Consider the following 19,707-nt stretch of genomic DNA (forward strand, 5'->3'; position numbering starts at 1 on the left):
TAACATGTAATGAATAGTGGTTGGTTTTAGCACTATATGGCATGGTTAATGATTAATTATCATATACTTCAAAAGAATAACTTTTGAAGAACATGTTCTTTAATAAAGAACAAGTATGATAATTAGGTTGATGGGGTTCTATGGTTGACTATGGTTTCATTTAGTTTTTGGAGTAAGTATTAGATGGATCACAACCTGGTTGGATTCATCAATATTTAGGGCTTGTAAGGTTGAGTCAGGCCTAGGCATTCTAAGCAATTATTCATACAAGGTTGCTATCAAGATTGGTTCATCTTGTTGGTGATAGCTAGCTAGGGTTTATAGGTCCTTATAAGCAGGGTTGATGATGATTCTTTATTTTCTTCAAAAGAATAACTTTTGAAGAACATACTTCTTAAGTAATAAGAAGTATATCAATTAGGGTTGAGGTTGTCTAGGTTTTACTGTTGGTTCTATTAAGTAAGGAATGATTTGCTCCTAATTAGGTTGGTTGATAAGTATCCAACACTAGTAGGGTTTAGTGGAATATGGTTAGGTAATGCTCAGGATATGGTATAGTTGCTCCTGAGGTTCATCACATTGGTGTGATGCTAATTGAGGTTAATTAAGGATGATTGTTTTAGTAATAGAATCTAGGGTTTACACTTGGTTGGCCCTATTTGATTAGTTAGATCTGATGAGGATGAACACATGGGATACTAATTTAGTAGTGATAGGGTTCCCATATTTTATGTGGATTTGAACAATCATTGAATTGCTAATTATGAATCTATGACTACTAATGAAGTAACCTGATCACATGTTACTTGGGGTTTAGGTTTGGAAACAATTTAGGTTTCACACATAAAATAGTGGAACTAGGTTTCCTAATGGAATTAGGGTTTTAGGAATCACATGAAATGATAGGGTTGTAATATCATTCCATGTGGAATTTAGGGTTTGCCATTTATCATTTAATTCTATGATTAATAACTTCATGTTAGGGTTGAAGTTATTAATAACTTTGAAATAAAATTAATATTGCATTGGACATTTTATTATTTTTGAACAATTAATAAGTAGGGTAATTATTAATCAGGGTTTAATTTCTCTAATAATGATTTAACAAAATAACAATTAAAGAAAATTAGTCTTAATGTTTTCTTTATTAGTTTACTGGTTTTTATTTACTTTTGGAAATTTTTACTAATTATTGAATTTTAATTAAATTTAGAATTAAAATTAAAAGCTTGAATAACAAGTATTAAATAATTGAATTTTTATTAAAAATAAAATTTCATTTTATATTTTTATTGGATAGGGTTTATCTTTATAAGAATTTTGATATCTTATATTTATTTTTCTAAGCTAATATGATTTTTCTATAATTTGGCAAAGTTGCAGCAATTTTCTGGATTTTGAATTTAACTGAGAATGCTAGAGCTACCCGGTTAAACTACCCAAACAGTCACTGACTGGTGGGCCAGTGACCAGGTCACCTGCCACGCAGGCATTGACCAAGGTCAAAATCGCCACGGTGGCATGGGGGGCTCACTGCCGGTGGAATTGGCGACGATCGCCGGCGGGATAAGGTTCCCGCGGGGGTGTGCGGGTACTCGCTGGATTCAGCACACCGAGGGGATCCTAGTGGTGGCGGCGCCACCACCTAATAGTCGCTGGAGCAACCGCGACGGCAAGGCCGAGCGGCGGCGCTCGTAGGCTACCGGTGCGACGCAACTAGGGAACGCAATCGGACGTGCTAGACATGCCAGGAGGATCAGGAGCTCACCAGGAGCATGCAGAGCTTGGCGGCAGGGCAAGAGGAGGTCTGGTTCGCCGGAATCGCCTGCTCCCATCGTCGGAGAAGACGAGCTCAACGGCGGTGCTACGGGATGCCTCCGCTCGATTCCTTTTGTAGGTTGGGCATGTCGAAGACGGCGATCACGATGGTATCCACTGCGAGGTCTGGGGAGGCTCCTACCGGCGGCGATGAAGATGGCCGGGCTAGCTAGGGTTTCGGGCATGGGGGAAATTGAGCAGAGGAGGAAGCAAACCGAAGCTAGGGTTCGTTCTTGTGCTTTTATACTGCGCTAGGGCACGCCTCGTCACGACGCCGAGCTCTGGGAGGTCGCCATCGAGAGGAGAAGGCAGAGCACGTCTTCGTGCTGGCGCCCATGCGAAGGAAGGAGATGAGGACGAGTTCGTCCTCGAGATTTTGTGACGAAGGGGTATTGGGCTACGAAGTGGCGCTGGGCCATGGGCTGCTGCTGGGCTCGGTGGCCTTCCAGGTAAGTCAGGTGAGGCCTTGTTTCCCTTTTTTCCTTTTTCTGTTTTTATTTTCTGTTTTCAAATTCTATTTGTTGAATTTAAATTTGAATTCAATTCTGTCTTGCAGATATTTGCAAATACTTTTAACTTGGCAATTACCTATTAAGTAATAATTCTACTTGAGACTTACTCTTTTGATTGTTAATAATTTGATAGTTTCAACATACATAATATTTTAATTAGGTATGTTAACAAATACAAATTCTCTTTTCTTTTTATTGGAATTCCAAGTATTTATAATACTTGTAATACCTTTTATAGCGAGGTTATATGTTGCTTTGTTTTATCTAGCAAGAATTGATTCATGCATTGTGGTCTTAATGCTTAAATTCCTATTTTGAAATAGGATTTCAAGGGTGTTATCTTATGTGTCCTAAAGTTTATAACTTAAGGAGTTGATCTAATGGCATGAATTCATGTACCTGAATATTTATAGGGGCTTGATTGCTTATTTGATAATTTGATTACTTGCATAACATTTTATGTGAGCATCTATTTGTTAAGGTCTTGTAAGTATTATTATAATCCTATTTCAAGGGTAGCACTAGTATTATATTTTATTAACACCTAAAGTAGATACTACTCTCATCATAGTTTGGTCTTAATTATAAGAATAAGTGGTTGATCAACACCTATGGGTCTTAATAATAGAATTTATCACTAGGTTAATCTTAGGTTTATAATTGAAACATAAGATGTAGTTTGTGAGCAATTTCTAGGGTTCTAATGAGGTTCACCTAATAGCATGTGGTTTCGAACTCAAATGTGCACTAGGTTTATATTTGTGATCACTCCAATGATTCACCAACTAGGTTTTCATACACAATTCTAGATGGTAGAAATGAGATGACACATTAGAGTATTTGCTAGAGTTTAATCTCCCCTAACCATGATAAGATGGTTACTTGCTTCATATCTTATGTGCTTCTCTAATTACTAAGGGTTTGAGAATTGGTTTTATCTTCTACCAATTAACTTCTTTTATTATCCTCCATTTATCATTAAAATAACTACATTGGTTATAGTTCTTTTTATAGTTAACTTTGGTCATATGGATGGATGGTTTCTCACCATATAAAGTATAGAGTTTGACTCTAAATGTTTTCTTTTGGTTCTTAAGTGAAGAATAGGTGGAATTTAAATTTGGTAGGATTCTACTTACGATCACCAAGTGATTCACAAGTTAAGGTTAGGATATAAGCCTAGGGTTGCTTACTATTGATCTCCCTATAATTTCATGTGGTGAATGATATCTACTTATCCTATTAGGTTTTAACTTATCCTCACATACATCAAGAGCATGATCATGGATTAGGCATGATCAACTTGTTCTTAATATCTCTACCTCAAGTTCTTAGGGTTTATGATCATCACTCAATTTATAATGATCAAGGTTTGACTTCTTAAAGTATTTCTAATGGAATGGTTTTCACTTCTATGATCAAGTGTTGTCTTGATCAACTAGGGTATAGTACTTCTAATTTACCTTCTTGAATGGGACTACTATGGTTGCCTCATTAGTTTATATCCCAGGAGAATGCCTGAGTTATTACTTAGGGTTCTTTCCAGGGAATGATGATATAATCATGCTGGGTATATGGATAGTTCTTTTCCATAAATCCAAGTGTTTCCTCAACTAACTTGAGTGTAACACCATATCTTGAGCTCTCTTATATAGGAATGGATTATTCTAGGTTTTATGGTATGTTCACAAGATCTCATTAGATAGTAAAGGGTTAAGTCTCCACCTAGATGCTTAGTTGGATTAGTCTCCACTTTACTTCACCAATTCATGGATATAGTCTTGTTCCATTTGATATTATGTTATCCCATCATTTCAAAGTGAAATGGTTTAGGTCCTAATACTTTAGTTTAGAGGTTGTCACTTATTCTTAAATAGGTAAAACTAAGATTGGGATGAGTGGTCTCTCTCTCATTTGGGAAAAGACTTTAGTACTAATCTAAAGTTAGGCTCCATAGTTAATGATGTGATCATCACATCAATGTTTAACATAAATAGATTCTCTTTCTAGGAATTGTCTTGAATAATATCCTAGGGTTCTTCTTAAAGATAAGGATTTGGATGAATGATGTATATCCAAGGTTTATCTCAAGGTTTGTTATTGCTTCCCTAATAATTATTATAGAACTCTCACCTCTCTGGTTTTGATGTATAATAATTTGGAATGTAGAAGAATATATACTTCTTGAGTGGATCTCCTTGTTATAATTCCAATGTTGAAGTGGAATGAATACCATGAGGTTTCAGGGTAGGATCATGGATTAGTTTTAAGACATGGAGAAGATAAGTGAAGAATAGTTTCTCCAATTATTGTTACTTGATTTCCAATTAAATGGATGTTCATATGTTATGGCAAGGAATCTCATGTTGTGATCTTTAATAAGATCAAGTAGTTGATCTTTGATTAATAAGTTCTTGTGTTGATTTTACTTCCATTTGATCTAACCCCTTAGATCAAATTATCTCTACCCAAAACAAGGTTTTAGCAAAGTCACATTGAGGTTTATAGCGCTTGACTTGATGAGCTACTTCAATTCCACCAAAGTCAAGTGAAACTTCGATTCATTGTGGATTGTTTTACTTTAAAGCGCGAAAATTCCCCAGATTTTCTATGCATGAATGCAATGCACACATCTGTTTCCTCTTTTTTTTGTAACCCCAATACCTGGGATATTACAGGGAGCTTCTCATGTTCCACAAATGTTGCACTTTGCATTCAAACGCAAATTCTCCAAGTGCACACATTATGGGGGAGCCGTCTCAATATCATAATATCTATATGTGACTCTAGCTCGGTTTGTCATCGTATACCAAAAAGGGGGAGATTGTAAGGGTATTTTACCCTTATCCATTATTTTGGTAACAATGACACCGTGCTAGAGTATTTGGCCTAATACATGTTTGTAAGGATAATCCCAGGTATTAGCCAAAGAGGCATACATGGTGTATCAAAGGAACAAGAAGGCTAAAGGAGACCCCCCCACTTCGACAACAATCAAAAAGGGGTCTACAGCAGGAATCTGGTCAGAGTCCCGGTTAAACTAGACCGTGCGCCGGCTGGCTCCGGCCTGCCGCCCGGTCGACCGGGCGCACAGCCGGGCGCTCTGGCGCCGATCGGATCCTGCGCTGATGCCAACCGGACGACTTACTGTAAGACACGGACTGGCCCCCGGTCGGGCTCCGGTCTACCGCCCGGTTTGGACCGGCGGGTCCGGTTCCTGGCCCGGTCTGACCGGGCTCTGGACCGGGCGCCCCAGCGGCGATCGGGCCCTACGCTGACAGCAACCGGAGGGAGTACTGCAAGGCATTTCGAGGCTCCGGTCGAGGTCCGGCCTGCCGCCCGGTTTGGACCAGCGGGTCCGGTCTATGGCCCGGTCCGACCGGCCCCTGCGCCGGGCCGTCCGGTCTGTGGTCCGGTTGACCGGGAATCTCGGGAGAAAGCTGATCTGTCAAGTGAGCAACGGCCATATTTCAAGTGACACTATAAATAGCCCTTCTCCTACCTCTGAGAGGGTAGGCACTACACTATAATCTGTTATTGAGCTCTCTCTCTCATACTCCATTGCTAGAAACACCAAAAGCCTCAGATCTCCCTCCTCCTCCACCCAAACTTAAATCCCTCCGGGGAAACAATAGAGGAGGACCCGATCTACTGTTCTACCAAGCCAAATCTCATTCCCCCTTGTATTCATCAAGAAGCTTGCTTCCTAGGGTTCCTTGGAAACCCTAGGTGGGCAAGAGTGGTCCGGAAGCATCCGGGCTGTGGATTTGCTCCTGACGAGATTGTGAAGGTTTGGAGGCTACCTCAAAGTCTACCACAAGTGAGCGAGCTATTCCTTCGTGGGATAGGCTCCGGAGAATAGGGTGAGCCTTCGTGGCGTGGGGAATCCTTCGTGGGACCTCCACCCCTCCAAACGTGACGTACCTTCTTGCAAAGGAAGGGAACACGGGAATACATCCTCGTCTCCGCGTGCTATCGGTTATCTCTAACCGAACTCCTTACTTGTGATTTAACTCGCTCGTGAGAGCCTTCGTGCTCGAGTTAGTTGTATCCTCATATAGGTTGTTTCACCTAGTTTGCATTAGGCTCATCTTTATATTCCGCAAAGCCTAATATTGCAAAGGAAGAATTAAAATCTGTAGAAACCTATTCACCCCCTTCAGGTTTACCATCTCTGAACTTTCACTACGTGGCACTACTAAGGTATCACCATTGTACATGCCCTTAACTTTGTTAAATTTAGACGTATCTAACACTATTTAACATCTGGATATATCTAAATTTTTGGAAAACTAAGATAAGTTTCATGGGACGGAGGGAATAGATGTGTATATGTTAGACCGTGCTAGACGTCGGTCGCCCAATCGAGGCCCAAAACAGTTGCAGTCCGCCATATCATCATTCGACATCCAAGATTAGCTTTTAACATAGGTTTGCATCCCTCACCTTTGATATTCAGATAAACAACTCATAGGTCGTCAGAGATTATCCACATAAACTGAAACTGATGTAGCCCGTCATACGGACAAGACTCTATCAAGACCACCAAATAGCCCAAGTGAACCCATGACTCGAGCTAAAGCCAATACTCACCATCGAGAAGAAAACTCACTCCTATCAACGTGCAACTTCGGATACTACTCAATGAAAATACCCTATGTGTCATGAACCGCCCAAGAACTACATGCATGGAGCCAATCTACCGAAGAAGAAGAGAATGAGCAGAAGCAAACAAATCGGCCCTAGGATCGGCCGACCGAAATAGTCGCCGAGCTGACTGGCTAATGCATGTAAAATACATACATAAACGTTGTAGTTCATTGCCACATTTTTTTTGTATTTGCATCTTACATAGTGTTATATCCATGTTTTATATTGATTTTGGGGGCTTTTAAACAATTCTCTCTTTTAGTTTTAACTCTGGCAGAAATTCCTTTTGTTAGTATTTTTGACTTCCCAAAAGCTACATGACTCGAAAAAGGGCAAGTGATGAGGACATCCCTACCTCACTACTACCTCCGTCATTGCAAGTTGAAGATGATCCTGCTGTGAAGCTCAAGTCCAATGAAGTTAGGATTGGACCAAAGACACGAGCTCGTGCGAAGCTACTCAAACAACAGGTGAACTTGTTCCTAAGCGATACTTTGATTGATGAGAATTTTATACTTCCTAAGTGCTATTACTTATGTATGATCAGGTATGAGGAGGGAGCAAGCATCGCACGAAGAGGGGAGGAGCAGCTGGACCAGAAGATGGATATGAAGCTGGACATGAAGACATCCCATGGACGCGCGAGGGAGGAGCGGGAGGAATGCGCGAGAGGGGAAGCTGAAGTTCAGGCCGGTGTCAGATCCGGTCCGACCGGCCTTGCCGGAGGACCATCCGGTCCCAGGCCTGGTCCAACCGGATCCTGCGCCGGGTCCGCCCGGTTTCAACCGGGTTTTTGACCCGTGCCATCCGGGCGATGTCCAGTAAACCAGAAACGTCGCCCGGTCACCACCCGGCTCCAGGTCCGGTTTGAACCGGACTGGCCGGTCCCAGACCCGGTCGACCGGCCTCCCGACTGGCTGACTCCGAGTCTGTCTCGACCAGATCTGTTCTGGGTCGGTTATTCTCGTACTTTTTTGACCTGAGGTCGTCCTGTACTCCTATATAAGTGCCCAGGACGCCCCCTAGCTGCTTTAGACCACGTTTAAGATAAACCCTAGTTCTTAGTTGTTTGCTCTGCAAAACTATTGAATTCCCTACACCATATTGCTTGATATTGTGTAGATCCTGAAAAAGTCTTGTGTGATCTGTTGTTCCATTGGGAATTAGAAGGTTGCAACTTACCACTTCGTGGTCGGCGGCTACGTGCGCAAGTGTGTGGAGTTGCGAATATCTTGCAGGGTTGAGAGCTGTTGCATTGGCGACAGGGACCAATCGAGAGATCTCGTTGCGTCATACAAGTTATCATCCACTACATCGTCGTGTTCCTCCGCTGCTATCATCACCACCGTTGCTTACTGAGAAGATCGGGCCACCCCTTATCATCTTGGTATCAGATTTCCAGTTTTCCTCGGTAAGACATCCACAATCCACCCCATAGTTGAGTTGTGAGTGTTGTCCTATCCAGAAAAAGCCATCAAAAGTTAGGGTTAGGGTTTGCCATAGCCTTAAATTGCACTAATTTCGAGTTTTTAGTTGCTTTTCGTAGTTGTTTTTGCGTATCTTTTTCTTATATCTAGTATTGTTAGGGTTTGAGTCTCTATTGTCATCTAGTTTCAGTTTTTGTTACTCCGAGTCCACATAGCGTACACTGTGCTTTTCCCAACCATAACCACAGCCTATCGATATACGTGACTAGGAACTTCCCCAGAAGAGACTAGTTTCACCGCTCGTCAGGCTGCTCATTAGGGTTTGGTGCTTTGCATATTTTGTTGGCCATGTTATCAAGGAGTTGAGTCATAAAATGAAATAAAAACAAAAAATATAAAAGAAGCAAAAAGAGCTACATAGTTGTGTGTTATACAAAAAGAAAATCCAAAAACAAAGTGAAGTGCTAGAAGAATCAAGTGAAGGCCTAAGTTTACTTTACTGCACCCGTAGTTGAGCAATCTTGTGCCTGTCTCATTGAGCTTTGCTAGCATCTCTCTAGTGCATTGCAACCTCTCCTACATATAGTTGCATTGCCACATTTATCGCCTTGTGTGAGTATCGTTGGTTGTCTACGGTCAGCGCTAGAGCTTGTTATTGGTGCAAATAGGTAGCCTACCTACAGCCCCACATATATCCTGCTTTGCCGTGTGATTTGTTCTTATACCCTTGATATTCGCTTCGCTACATCCGTGCACTAGTTGTCACTACAAGTGGTAAGCAATACTAATTCACTTTGGAGCGGTAAGATTTCATTTTCTTATCAGTTTTTGAGTGAGTTGTGAGAGTACCACCATATATTTTTGTTTTAGTGCACTAACCTACTAACCATGTCTGCTAGTGATGAGAAAATTGTTAACCAGGAGAACAAGAACTCTGCGGATTTGATGACATGGAGGGAGTATGAGGCTCTTCGTAATGAGATGCGACGTGAATTCCGCGCTCAGGATGATGAGCTTAAAGGGACGGTCCAAGAGATCTCCCAGAAGATGGATGCTACAAGTGCGACCGTCACTAGGATGCAAGATCAAACGACGGATATAGAACGCAGTCTTGCTGACTTGCGCTTACTTGTTGAGAATTTGACCGCACAACAACAATAAGACGATGATGAAGATCCTGAGTTTCAAGATGACGCACACAATGCTCGTGGTGCGCCTCGTGGTGATCGTGCTCGCGGTTGGGCTCCACTTGGCCGCAATGGTCGTGGACATGATGAGGAAGATGGATTGGGTAAGCCCAAATTCTCTATACCCAAGTTTGAAGGAGGTGCTGATGTTGAAGACTACCTCACTTGGGAGCTCAAGATTGAGAAGCTATGGAATCTACATCCGCACTACACTGAAGATAGGAAGATCAAGCTTGCTTCTTCCGAATTTGATGGCTATGCTTTGCGTTGCTGGGATGCTTTTGTTCGTAACTGCGATGAGGATGGTGAGCAACCTATTCGCACATGGCGTGCCATGAAGGAGGCGATGACTTCTCGCTTTGTGCCTACAAATTACTTGCGGAATATATTTGATAAGTTGACACTATTGAGGCAAGGTGTGAAGACTGTGGATGAATACTACATGGAGATGGAGATGCTTATGCAGCGTGGCCGTGTCCGTGACTCTCTTGAGATGACAATGCAGCGTTTTCTCAATGGTTTGAAGTATGATATCAAAGGCATTGTTCGTCACTACAGTTACACCAATATGAATCAATTGTTACATCATGCAAGAGAAGCTGAATCACACTTGGCTGATGAAGCAAAGGTTAAAGGACGAGCTTCAAAAGGTGGACGCTTCACGCCTCGCGCGCCCACACCTACGGCGCCGGCGCCTTCGTCGCGCTCCGTACCTTACTCTACTCCGCCTAGCAAGCCGGTTTCCAATGTGTCTAACACAAAGAAGTCTGAATCTGCTGCAAGTACGAGTGGCTCTAATGTGTCTACTGCGCGTAACCGTGATATGGCTTGTCATACATGTGGTGGCAAAGGTCACTTCAAGAGGGATTGTCCTAACCGCAAAGTCATGATTATCAATGAGGACAATGAGTATGAGACTGGAGATGATGGTTATCCTAATGCTCCAGAAGATGATGACTATGACACTGATGGTGAAGATGCATATCCGTCTGATGCTCGCACCATTGTTGTGTCGCAGCGTGCTCTTAATGTGTTGCCTAGTGCATCTACTCAGCGCTGCAATTTGTTCCAAACAAAGGCTTTAGTTGGTCCTGACAAGGCTTGCAAGGTCATTATTGATGGCGGGAGTTGCCGCAATTTATCAAGCAAGGAGTTGTGTACCAAGCTGAAGTTGAAGTATCTACCGCACCCGCATCCATACTATATTCAGTGGTTGAGCGACAATGGTGAGATGAAGGTAAACCACATGGTGCGTGTTGAATTTGCTATATGACCGTATAAGGATTGCATTGATTTTGATGTGGTTCCTATGACGGTGTGTCACCTACTATTGGGTCGGCCTTGGCAATATGATCGTTCTATGCAACACAATGGCCGTGCCAATACATATCACTTGGAGTTCAAGGGCAAGAAAATCAATCTACAACCTATGACACCACAACAAATTGTCAATGAATCTCGTCAGAAAGTTGAAGTGAACTTGGAGGATGCTTCTTTAGATAGGCGAGAGAATTGTAATGTTGTGAGTGATATAACGAAAAGTGAGAGAGTGAATTCCTTAGTCTCATTATCCACCAAAGAAGACATGAGAGAATTTAGTGAGGATCCTACAGCCATGCCTCTTGTGCTTTTGTACAGGGGTACGGTTTTGGTTTCTAACGATATGACCCCTCTTCCTCTTGGTGTTTCTAATGTTTTGCAGGAATTTAGCGACGTGTTTCCGGATGAGGTACCCGCAGGCCTTCCACCATTGCGAGGTATTGAGCATCAAATCGACTTGATTCCCGGAGCTTCGCTACCCAATCGAGCACCATATCGAACGAACCCCGAAGAAACGAAGGAGATACAGAAGCAAGTACAAGCGCTACTCGACAAAGGTTATATCCGCATAAGCCTTAGTCCTTGTGTTGTTCCTGTTATTTTAGTTCCTAAGAAAGATGGTACATGGCGTATGTGCGTAGATTGTAGAGCAATAAACAACATTACTATTCGATATCGTCATCCTATTCCCCGTTAGAGGATATGCTAGATGAATTGAGTGGTGCTGCTGTTTTCACTAAAATTGATTTGCGTAGTGGGTATCATCAAATTAGGATGAAAGAAGGGGATGAGTGGAAAACATCCTTTAAAACAAAATTTGGTTTATATGAGTGGTTAGTAATGCCTTTTGGTTTAACTAATGCACCTAGCACTTTCATGAGAGTGATAAACCATGTTTTGCGTGATTTTATTGGCAAGTTTGTGGTTGTGTATTTTGATGACATATTAATCTACAGCCGCAATGAATCTGATCATATTATACATATGAGACATGTTTTGCAAGTGTTGCGTGATAGTAAACTCTATGGTAATCTTGAGAAGTGCACATTTTGCAAAGATAAGGTCATATTTCTGGGTTATGTTGTCTCTGAGCATGGAGTAGAAGTAGATGTGTCTAAAATTGAAGCTATTCAAAATTTACCTACTCCCATGAATGTGAGTCGAGTAAGAAGTTTTCATGGTCTGGCTGGGTTTTATATAAGATTTGTGCCCAATTTTAGTACTATTGTTGCACCTTTGAATGACTTGACTAAAAAGGGTGTTGTTTTTGAGTGGGGCGCAGCCCACGATCATGCTTTTGATGAACTAAAGAGATTGTTAACTTCTGCACCGTTGCTTGCACTTCCTGATTTCAATAAGCAATTTGAGATTGAATGTGATGCTAGTGGTATTGGAATTGGTGGTGTTTTGATGCAAGAGGGTCGCCCAATTGCATATTTTTCTGAGAAACTTTCTGGTGCTAAGTTGAACTATCCTATATATGATAAAGAATTGTATGCTTTAATTAGAGTTCTTGAGGTTTGGCAACATTATTTGTGGCCAAAAGAATTTATCATACATTCTGATCATGAAGCTTTAAAATACCTGAAAGCTCAGTTTACTTTGCATAAGCGTCTTGCTAAGTGGGTTGAGTTTATTGAGTCTTTTCCATACATTATTAAGCATAAGAAGGGAAAAGATAATATTGTTGCTGATGCTCTATCTAGGAAGAATATGCTATTAACTCAACTTGATGTTAAAATTCCTGGCTAAGAAGTACTATGTGATTTATATGCTATTGATCATAATTTTGCTGAACCATGTCGCTTATGTGCTCTTGGTAAAGCATGGGAAAAATATCACATACATGATGGGTTCTTGTTTCGAGCTAACAAACTATGTGTTCCAGAATCGTCTGTGTGTTTGCTCTTATTGCAGGAATCACATGTGGGAGGTTTGATGGGTCACTTTGGGCGTGAGAAGACGCTACTCATGCTAGCTGACCACTTTTATTGGCCAAAGATGAGGCGGGATGTGGACAGGTATGTGAAGAGGTGCATTACTTGCAACAAGTCCAAGTCCAAGCTGAAGCCTCACGGTTTGTATACCCCTTTACCGGCACCTACTACACCTTGGGAGGATATTAGTATGGATTTTGTGTTGGGTTTGCCGCGTACTAAGAGAGGCCATGATTCTATATTTGTGGTAGTGGATAGATTTTCTAAGATGTCACACTTTATTGTCTGCCACAAAAGCGACGATGCGTCGCATATTGCTAACCTGTTTTTGAAAGTGCATGGAACCCCATGTGTGGTTTTGGTAATTAATGACAATCCCTATGGACTAATGTTTGCATTGAGTTATATTTGTAGGAGTTGTCCATAGGCAATTCTTGAACCATATGTTGGCTTCAAGGTTGCAATAAGAAGAATTTGATGAAGGATATCAAGTGTCAAGTATGTCTTGAAGATGAAGATGAAGTGAGCCCTCAAGTTACTTCAAGACATCAACATGATGAAGAATGAAGAATGAAGTGCAAGTTCAAGATGAGCCAACTCGAAGAGTTCATAAGCTTGAAGCTTGCCATGGAGAAATGAAGTGCAAGTTCAAGATGAGCTATCTCGAAGAGATCCTTTGCTTGAGTCTTGCCATCCATATGGTGATCATGGATATGTGAAGATGCGCCGAAGAAGAAGCTCTCCCATGGTGGATTATGGGGGAGCAATCCACATGGTGGTCATGGTTATGTGAAGATGCGCCGAAGAAGCTCTCCCATGGTGGATTATGGGGGAGCAATCCACAAGACTTCGTCAAGCAAGCACAAGCAAGAAAGGCGTTCCATCTTGTTGAGGTCAAGATCGTCGTCATCGAGCTCAAGTGGAATGCGCAAGTATAAGGTTTGCTCTTGATAGGGTTTCTTTCTCACCGGTCTCATAGTGTAGTTGGAGACCGGTTTATAGTTTAGTTGCCGTACTATCAAGAGGGCTCTCGAGTGAGTAACTCGATCGTATCGTTCGGAGAGAGCTCAAACCTTTGCATCCTTGCATCATCTTTCTTGGTTGTTGTTTGGACCTTATCCATGTGATGTTTTAGAGCTTGTGCTTATTCTCATGACAAGCTCTAGTTCATCGAAAACGGATTTCGCATAGATCAATTGTTGCGTTTTCGAGTTTGATTCATCATCTTTCTTGGTTGTATTATTTGGATCTTATCCATGTGATGACTTAGAGCTTCTGCTTATTCTCATGACAAGCTCTAGTTCATCAAGAATGGTTTTTGCACGGGCAACTTGTTGCATTTTCGAGATTGGAGGTTTTACCGGTATGTCTTTTTTAGATAGGTCAAACCTTTCATCATTTGTTTCTATCCTCCCTTGTTGGACTATGATGGTTTCCTGCATGATCTTGTAGAGCTTGTTCCTAGCTTCAAAACAAGCCCAAGATCATCAAAATCGAGTCCGGATGCTAAAGTTATGCCCGTTTTAGTTTTGGTGTTTCTGCAGTTTTGCCAGGCCGGATTTTTCAGAAATATCCGGGCCGGATTATCCGGGCCGGATATTTCGAAATATCCCCCCCCCCCCCGAAATCGGCTAAGGACAAGAAGAAAAGCAGCTCTGGATAGGGGCCGGATTTTTGGCCGGATTTTGACCAGGTTTTGTCCCTGAGGCCGGATAATCCGGCCGGATTATCCGGCCCTGGTTTTGCCCAATGGCTCGATTTTCTTGGGGGGTATAAATATCCCCCTTCTTCCTCCTTGGACTGGGCTTCTCTCACTCTCTCTCTCCTCCATTGTTGAACTAGAGAAGCTTGCTCCATCTCTCAATCCCTCCATGATTCTTGCCCCCATTTGAGGGAAAAGAGAGAGGAGATCTAGATCTACATTCCTACCAATCAAATCCCTCTCTTTGTGAGGGGAATCCTCTAGATCTAGATCTTGGAGAAATTTGGTGTTCCTCCTCTTATTTGTTCTTCCTCTCTTATTCCCCCAATAGCTTTTGTAGCTTTGTTGGAATTTGAGAGAGAAGGACTTGAGCATCTTTGTGGTGTTCTTGCCATTGCATTTGGTGCATCGGTTTGAGTTCTCCACGGTGATTCGTGGTGGTGAAAGCAAGAAGGTTGTTACTCTTGGGTTCTTGGAACCCTAGACGGATTCTAGGCCTTTGTGGCGATTTGTTGGGAGCCTCCAATTAAGTTGTGGATGTGTGCCCCAATCTTTGTGTAAGGCCCGGTTTCCGCCTCGAAGGAAATCCCTTAGTGGAACCGTGACCTAGGCCTTTGTGGCGAGGGTCACCGGAGATTTAGGTGAGGCGCCTTCGTGGCGTTCGGTGTGTGGTGTGAGTACCGCATCTTGGGGTGAGGCCTTTGTGGCGTTGGTGTGCATCGAGCAACCACACCTCAAGGTGAGCCTCTTGTGGCGTTCGGGAGCACTAAGCCACCGCACCTCTCCAACGGAGATTAGCACTCGCAAGAGTGTGAACTTCGGGATAAATCTTCGTCTCCCGCGTGCCTCGGTTATCTCTATACCCGAGCTCTTTACTTATGCACTTTACCTTGTGATAGCCATCATGCTTGAAGTTACATATATATCTTGCTATCACATTAGTTGCTTGTATTTCTTAGCATAAGTTGTTGGTGCACATAGGTGAACCTTTGCTTAGAATAAGTTGTTGGTGCACATAGGTGAACCATAGTATATAGGCTTTGGGCTTGATAAAGTAAACGCTAGTTTTATTCCGCATTTGTTAAGCACATCTCGTAAAAGTTTTAAACCGCCTACCCTCTAGGCGACATCCATGGTCAAACTGAAGTGGTGAATAGAACATTGTCACAACTGTTGAGATCCATGATCAAAAAGAACCTAAAGGAGTGGGAAGAGTGTTTGCCACATGTGGAGTTTGCTTACAACAGGGCGGAACACTCTTCCACGGAGCTATGTCCTTTTGAGGTGGTGTATGGTTTCAAACCCATTACTCCACTTGATTTGTTGCTTTTGCCCATACATGAGAGAGTTAATATGGAGGCATCCAAGAGGGCAGATTTTGTGCGAAAAATACATGTGAAGACTAAAGAGTTGATTGAGAAGAAAGGCAAGAGCAATGCTGCAAGGATGAACAAGAAGCGTAAGGAGATGTTGTTCAAGCCTGGTGATATGGTCTGGGTACATTTTCGCAAGGATAGGTTCCCGAAGCTGCGAAAGTCTAAGTTGAAACCTCGTGGTGCTGGTCCTTACAAAGTGCTTGCCAAGATCAATGATAATGCATACTCGATAGATCTTCCGATTGATGAGTTTGGTGTCGGTAATTCTTTCAATGTTGCTGATTTGACGCCATATGACGGAGAAGACCTTGGAGCGTCAAGGTCGACGCCTTTTGAAGGGGGGAGATGATGAGGACATCCCTACCTCACTACTACCTCCGTCATTGCAAGTTGAAGATGATCCTGCTGTGAAGCTCAAGTCCAATGAAGTTAGGATTGGACCAATGACACGAGCTCGTGCGAAGCTACTCAAACAACAGGTGAACTTGTTCCTAAGCGATACTTTGATTGATGAGAACTTTATACTGCCTAAGTGCTATTACTTATGTATGATCAGGTATGAGGAGGGAGCAAGCATCGCACGAAGAGGAGAGGAGCAGTTGTACCAGAAGATGGACGTGAAGCTGGACATGAAGACATCCCATGGACGCGCGAGGGAGGAGCGGGAGGAATGTGCGAGAGGGGAAGCTGAAGTTCAGGCCGGTGTTAGATCCGGTCCGACCGGCCTTGCCGCCGGACCATCCGGTCCCAGGCCCGGTCCAACCGGATCCTGCGCCGGGTCCACCCGGTTTCAACCGGGTTTTTGACCCGTGCCATCCGGGCGATGTCCAGTAAACCAGAAACGTTGCCCGGTCACCACCCGGCTCCAGGTCCGGTTTGAACCGGACCGGCCGGTCCCAGACCCGGTCGACCGGCCTCCCGATCGGCCGACTCCGAGTCTGTCTCGACCAGATCTGTTCTGGGTCGGTTATTCTCGTACTTGTTCGACCTGAGGTCGTCCTCTACTCCTATATAAATGCCCAGGACGTCCCTAGCTGCTTAGGCCACGTTTAAGATAAACCCTAGTTCTTAGTTGTTTGCTCTGCAAAACTATTGAATTCCCTACACCATATTGCTTGATATTGTGTAGATCCTTAAAAAGTCTTGTGTGATCTGCTGTTCCATTGGGAATTAGAAGGTTGCAACTCACCGCTTCGTGGTCGGCGGCTACGTGCGCAAGTGTGTGGAGTTGCGAATATCTTGCAGGGTTGAGAGCTGTTGCATTGGCGACGGGGACCAATCGAGAGATCTCGTTGCGTCATACAAGTTATCATCCACTACATCGTCGTGTTCCTCCGCTGCTATCACCCCGTGATCATCATCACCACCGTTGCTTACTGAGAAGATCGGGCCAACCCTTATCAACAAGGTAAGAGAGCATGCTTCGCAATTTTCAAGACGAACAAAATGAGCTGGAGTGGGACATCAGGAGATCAAGGAGCTAGGAATTAGGCCCAGTGGCGTGGCCAGCCTACCAGGATGCGCCACCTATTCGACCGTTCGATTCGCCTCAATCTTTTCGACCATGAACATGTTTTGACCTAAAAATGACTATATATACCCCTTCTTGGCCATCCTCGACACATACGGAGGCGAATATCGAAAACACATAAATAGAGAGTGAGCAGGCCACCACCATCGGAGATCGGAGGGGGGAAACGCTGCCGAAATCGCCTCCGGTGGACTGCACCCCCTCCAGCCCATAGGGTGTGCAGGTGGAACACGATGCGCATGCGACATGAAACGACTAGGCTACGGGATTTGTCGCCCGCGTCATCATCCTCTTCCGCTTTGGTGGAAGCTCACCATTGCCTATCACGTCCGCCCTACCCTCGTTGACCTCCGTGACATCATTGGGGTGAGTAGGCGACCTTCCTGCACCACCTCCACATCGGACAGTGGTCGCCTTTCATGATAACATTGGTGCATTTATAGAGATTTTGGTTGGTTCCCTTAATGAACAAACAAGACGACTTTCTTCTCAAGTTTAAAATAAAAACGAGGCAAAATTGTCCTTTGATAAAAAAAATCTTCATCCGCCTCTCAGGTGCTTGTCTTTAGCAAGTGCATCTGGACCGTCGATCCCAAACATCAGCGGACGCCTGGAATCACTTCTCATCACTGATCCGCGGCATCACCCCTCCACCAATCAGCAGCCACCTTCTTCCTTCTATATAATATTTCCGAATCCGCCCCTGCTTTTCTCATCACATTCATCTGCAATTCCCCTTAGTCCAGCCGTAACCCTACCGGCCGCCGCCACCACCACACCTCTCTCCCCGTCGAAGCAGCAGCAGCACCACCAATGGCCCCCAAGGCTGAGAAAAAGCCGGCGGCGAAGAAGCCCGTGGAGGAGGATCCCGCGGCGGAGAAGGCCGAGAAGACTCCGGCGGGCAAGAAGCCCAAGGCCGAGAAGCGGCTGCCGGCGGGCAAGACCGCTTCCAAGGAAGGCGGCGAGAAGAAGGGGAAGAAGAAGGCCAAGAAAAGTGTTGAGACCTACAAAATCTACATCTTCAAGGTGCTGAAGCAGGTTCACCCCGACATCGGCATCTCCTCCAAGGCCATGTCCATCATGAACTCCTTCATCAATGATATCTTTGAGAAGCTTGCCGGCGAGTCCGCCAAGCTGGCCCGGTACAACAAGAAGCCCACCATCACCTCCCGGGAGATCCAGACTTCTGTTCGCCTAGTGCTGCCAGGGGAGCTCGCCAAGCACGCCGTCTCTGAGGGCACCAAGGCCGTCACCAAGTTCACCTCCTCCTAGGCTTTTCTGATGTGCTCAAGAGGGTCACCTCTCCCGCGCGTGGCTGCTTCCTTGTTGCTTTCAAGTTCTTTGCTGTAGTTAGGTGTGCGACTGCGTCATGACTCGTGACTTTGCTATCTTGTAAGAATTGTGTTGTTGTAGGAACAGCACTGTTATTTTAGTCTGAGGAAATAGGAATGTTGCTGCATCGCTCTTAATCATGACTGTAACTATCTTGATCTGCAGAAATAGTATTTGTCGTAATCTTTTCGTGCTGGCTTGAACCGTGATTCTGCTTTTGATCCATGTCGCCTGCAATTTTTCAGTAAAGTTGGCCTTCTTTTGCATTTATTTTCAACTTTGTTCCTTCAATTTTAAGTAATGTAGATACCCTGAAGAATCTATTCTTGGTCACTTGGTTGTGCTGAAATTCGCTCTTAATCATGACTGTAACTATCTTGATCTGCAGAAATAGTATTTGTCGTAATCTTTTCGTGCTGACTTGAACCGTGATTCTGCTTTTGATCCATGTCGCCTGCAATTTTTCAGTTAAGTTGGCCTGCTTTTGCATTTGTTTACAACTTTGTTCCTTCAGTTTTAAGTAATGTAGGTACCCTGAAGAATCTATTCTTGGTCACTTGGTTGCACTGAAATTCGCTGGCACATGCCACGATCTTGGTTTGGAGCCAGAATTCAATATTTTGGGCTCCATAATCGTGAGTTCAGATGCTGTGAGTTAATCTTTGTTCCCTGAATTCAGTGTTTTGCAAATGCAGCTGCAGTATGGTGGTTTCCCTGATTTCAGTTCCAGATTTAACTTTCGTCCTTGAAAAGTTTGCACACTAAAGATTGTGGCGGGGTTTCAATTTAGAACCAGTTTTGTGCCAAGTTTGAACATGCAGTGGCACCACAGCAAAGTTCCTTGGCTCCAGTCCGTAAACCCAGGTGTAATCTTCTGTAACCGTGAACCAACTAGCAAGGCGCTTTCAGTCTACT

At 43.7% G+C, this 19,707-nt stretch overlaps 1 protein-coding gene across 1 annotated transcript; it reads left to right on the plus strand.

Moving 5' to 3' along the window:
- The first annotated feature begins 18,273 nt into the window (after positions 1-18,273).
- Positions 18,274-18,953, plus strand: LOC124665254 (histone H2B.1-like). Its single transcript, XM_047202674.1, has one exon. It carries the CDS (start codon positions 18,274-18,276, stop codon positions 18,730-18,732), a length of 459 nt encoding a protein of 152 aa, XP_047058630.1. The 3' UTR covers positions 18,733-18,953.
- The last annotated feature ends 754 nt before the right edge of the window (positions 18,954-19,707 follow it).

The sequence above is a fragment of the Lolium rigidum genome, chromosome 6 (assembly GCF_022539505.1).
Source record: "Lolium rigidum isolate FL_2022 chromosome 6, APGP_CSIRO_Lrig_0.1, whole genome shotgun sequence".
NCBI classification, from domain to species: Eukaryota; Viridiplantae; Streptophyta; class Magnoliopsida; order Poales; family Poaceae; genus Lolium; species Lolium rigidum.

Bases quoted from the DNA above. Each gene is read 5' to 3' on its own strand.
- LOC124665254 (XM_047202674.1), top strand. From the start codon at position 18,274: ATGGCCCCCAAGGCTGAGAAAAAGCCGGCGGCGAAGAAGCCCGTGGAG.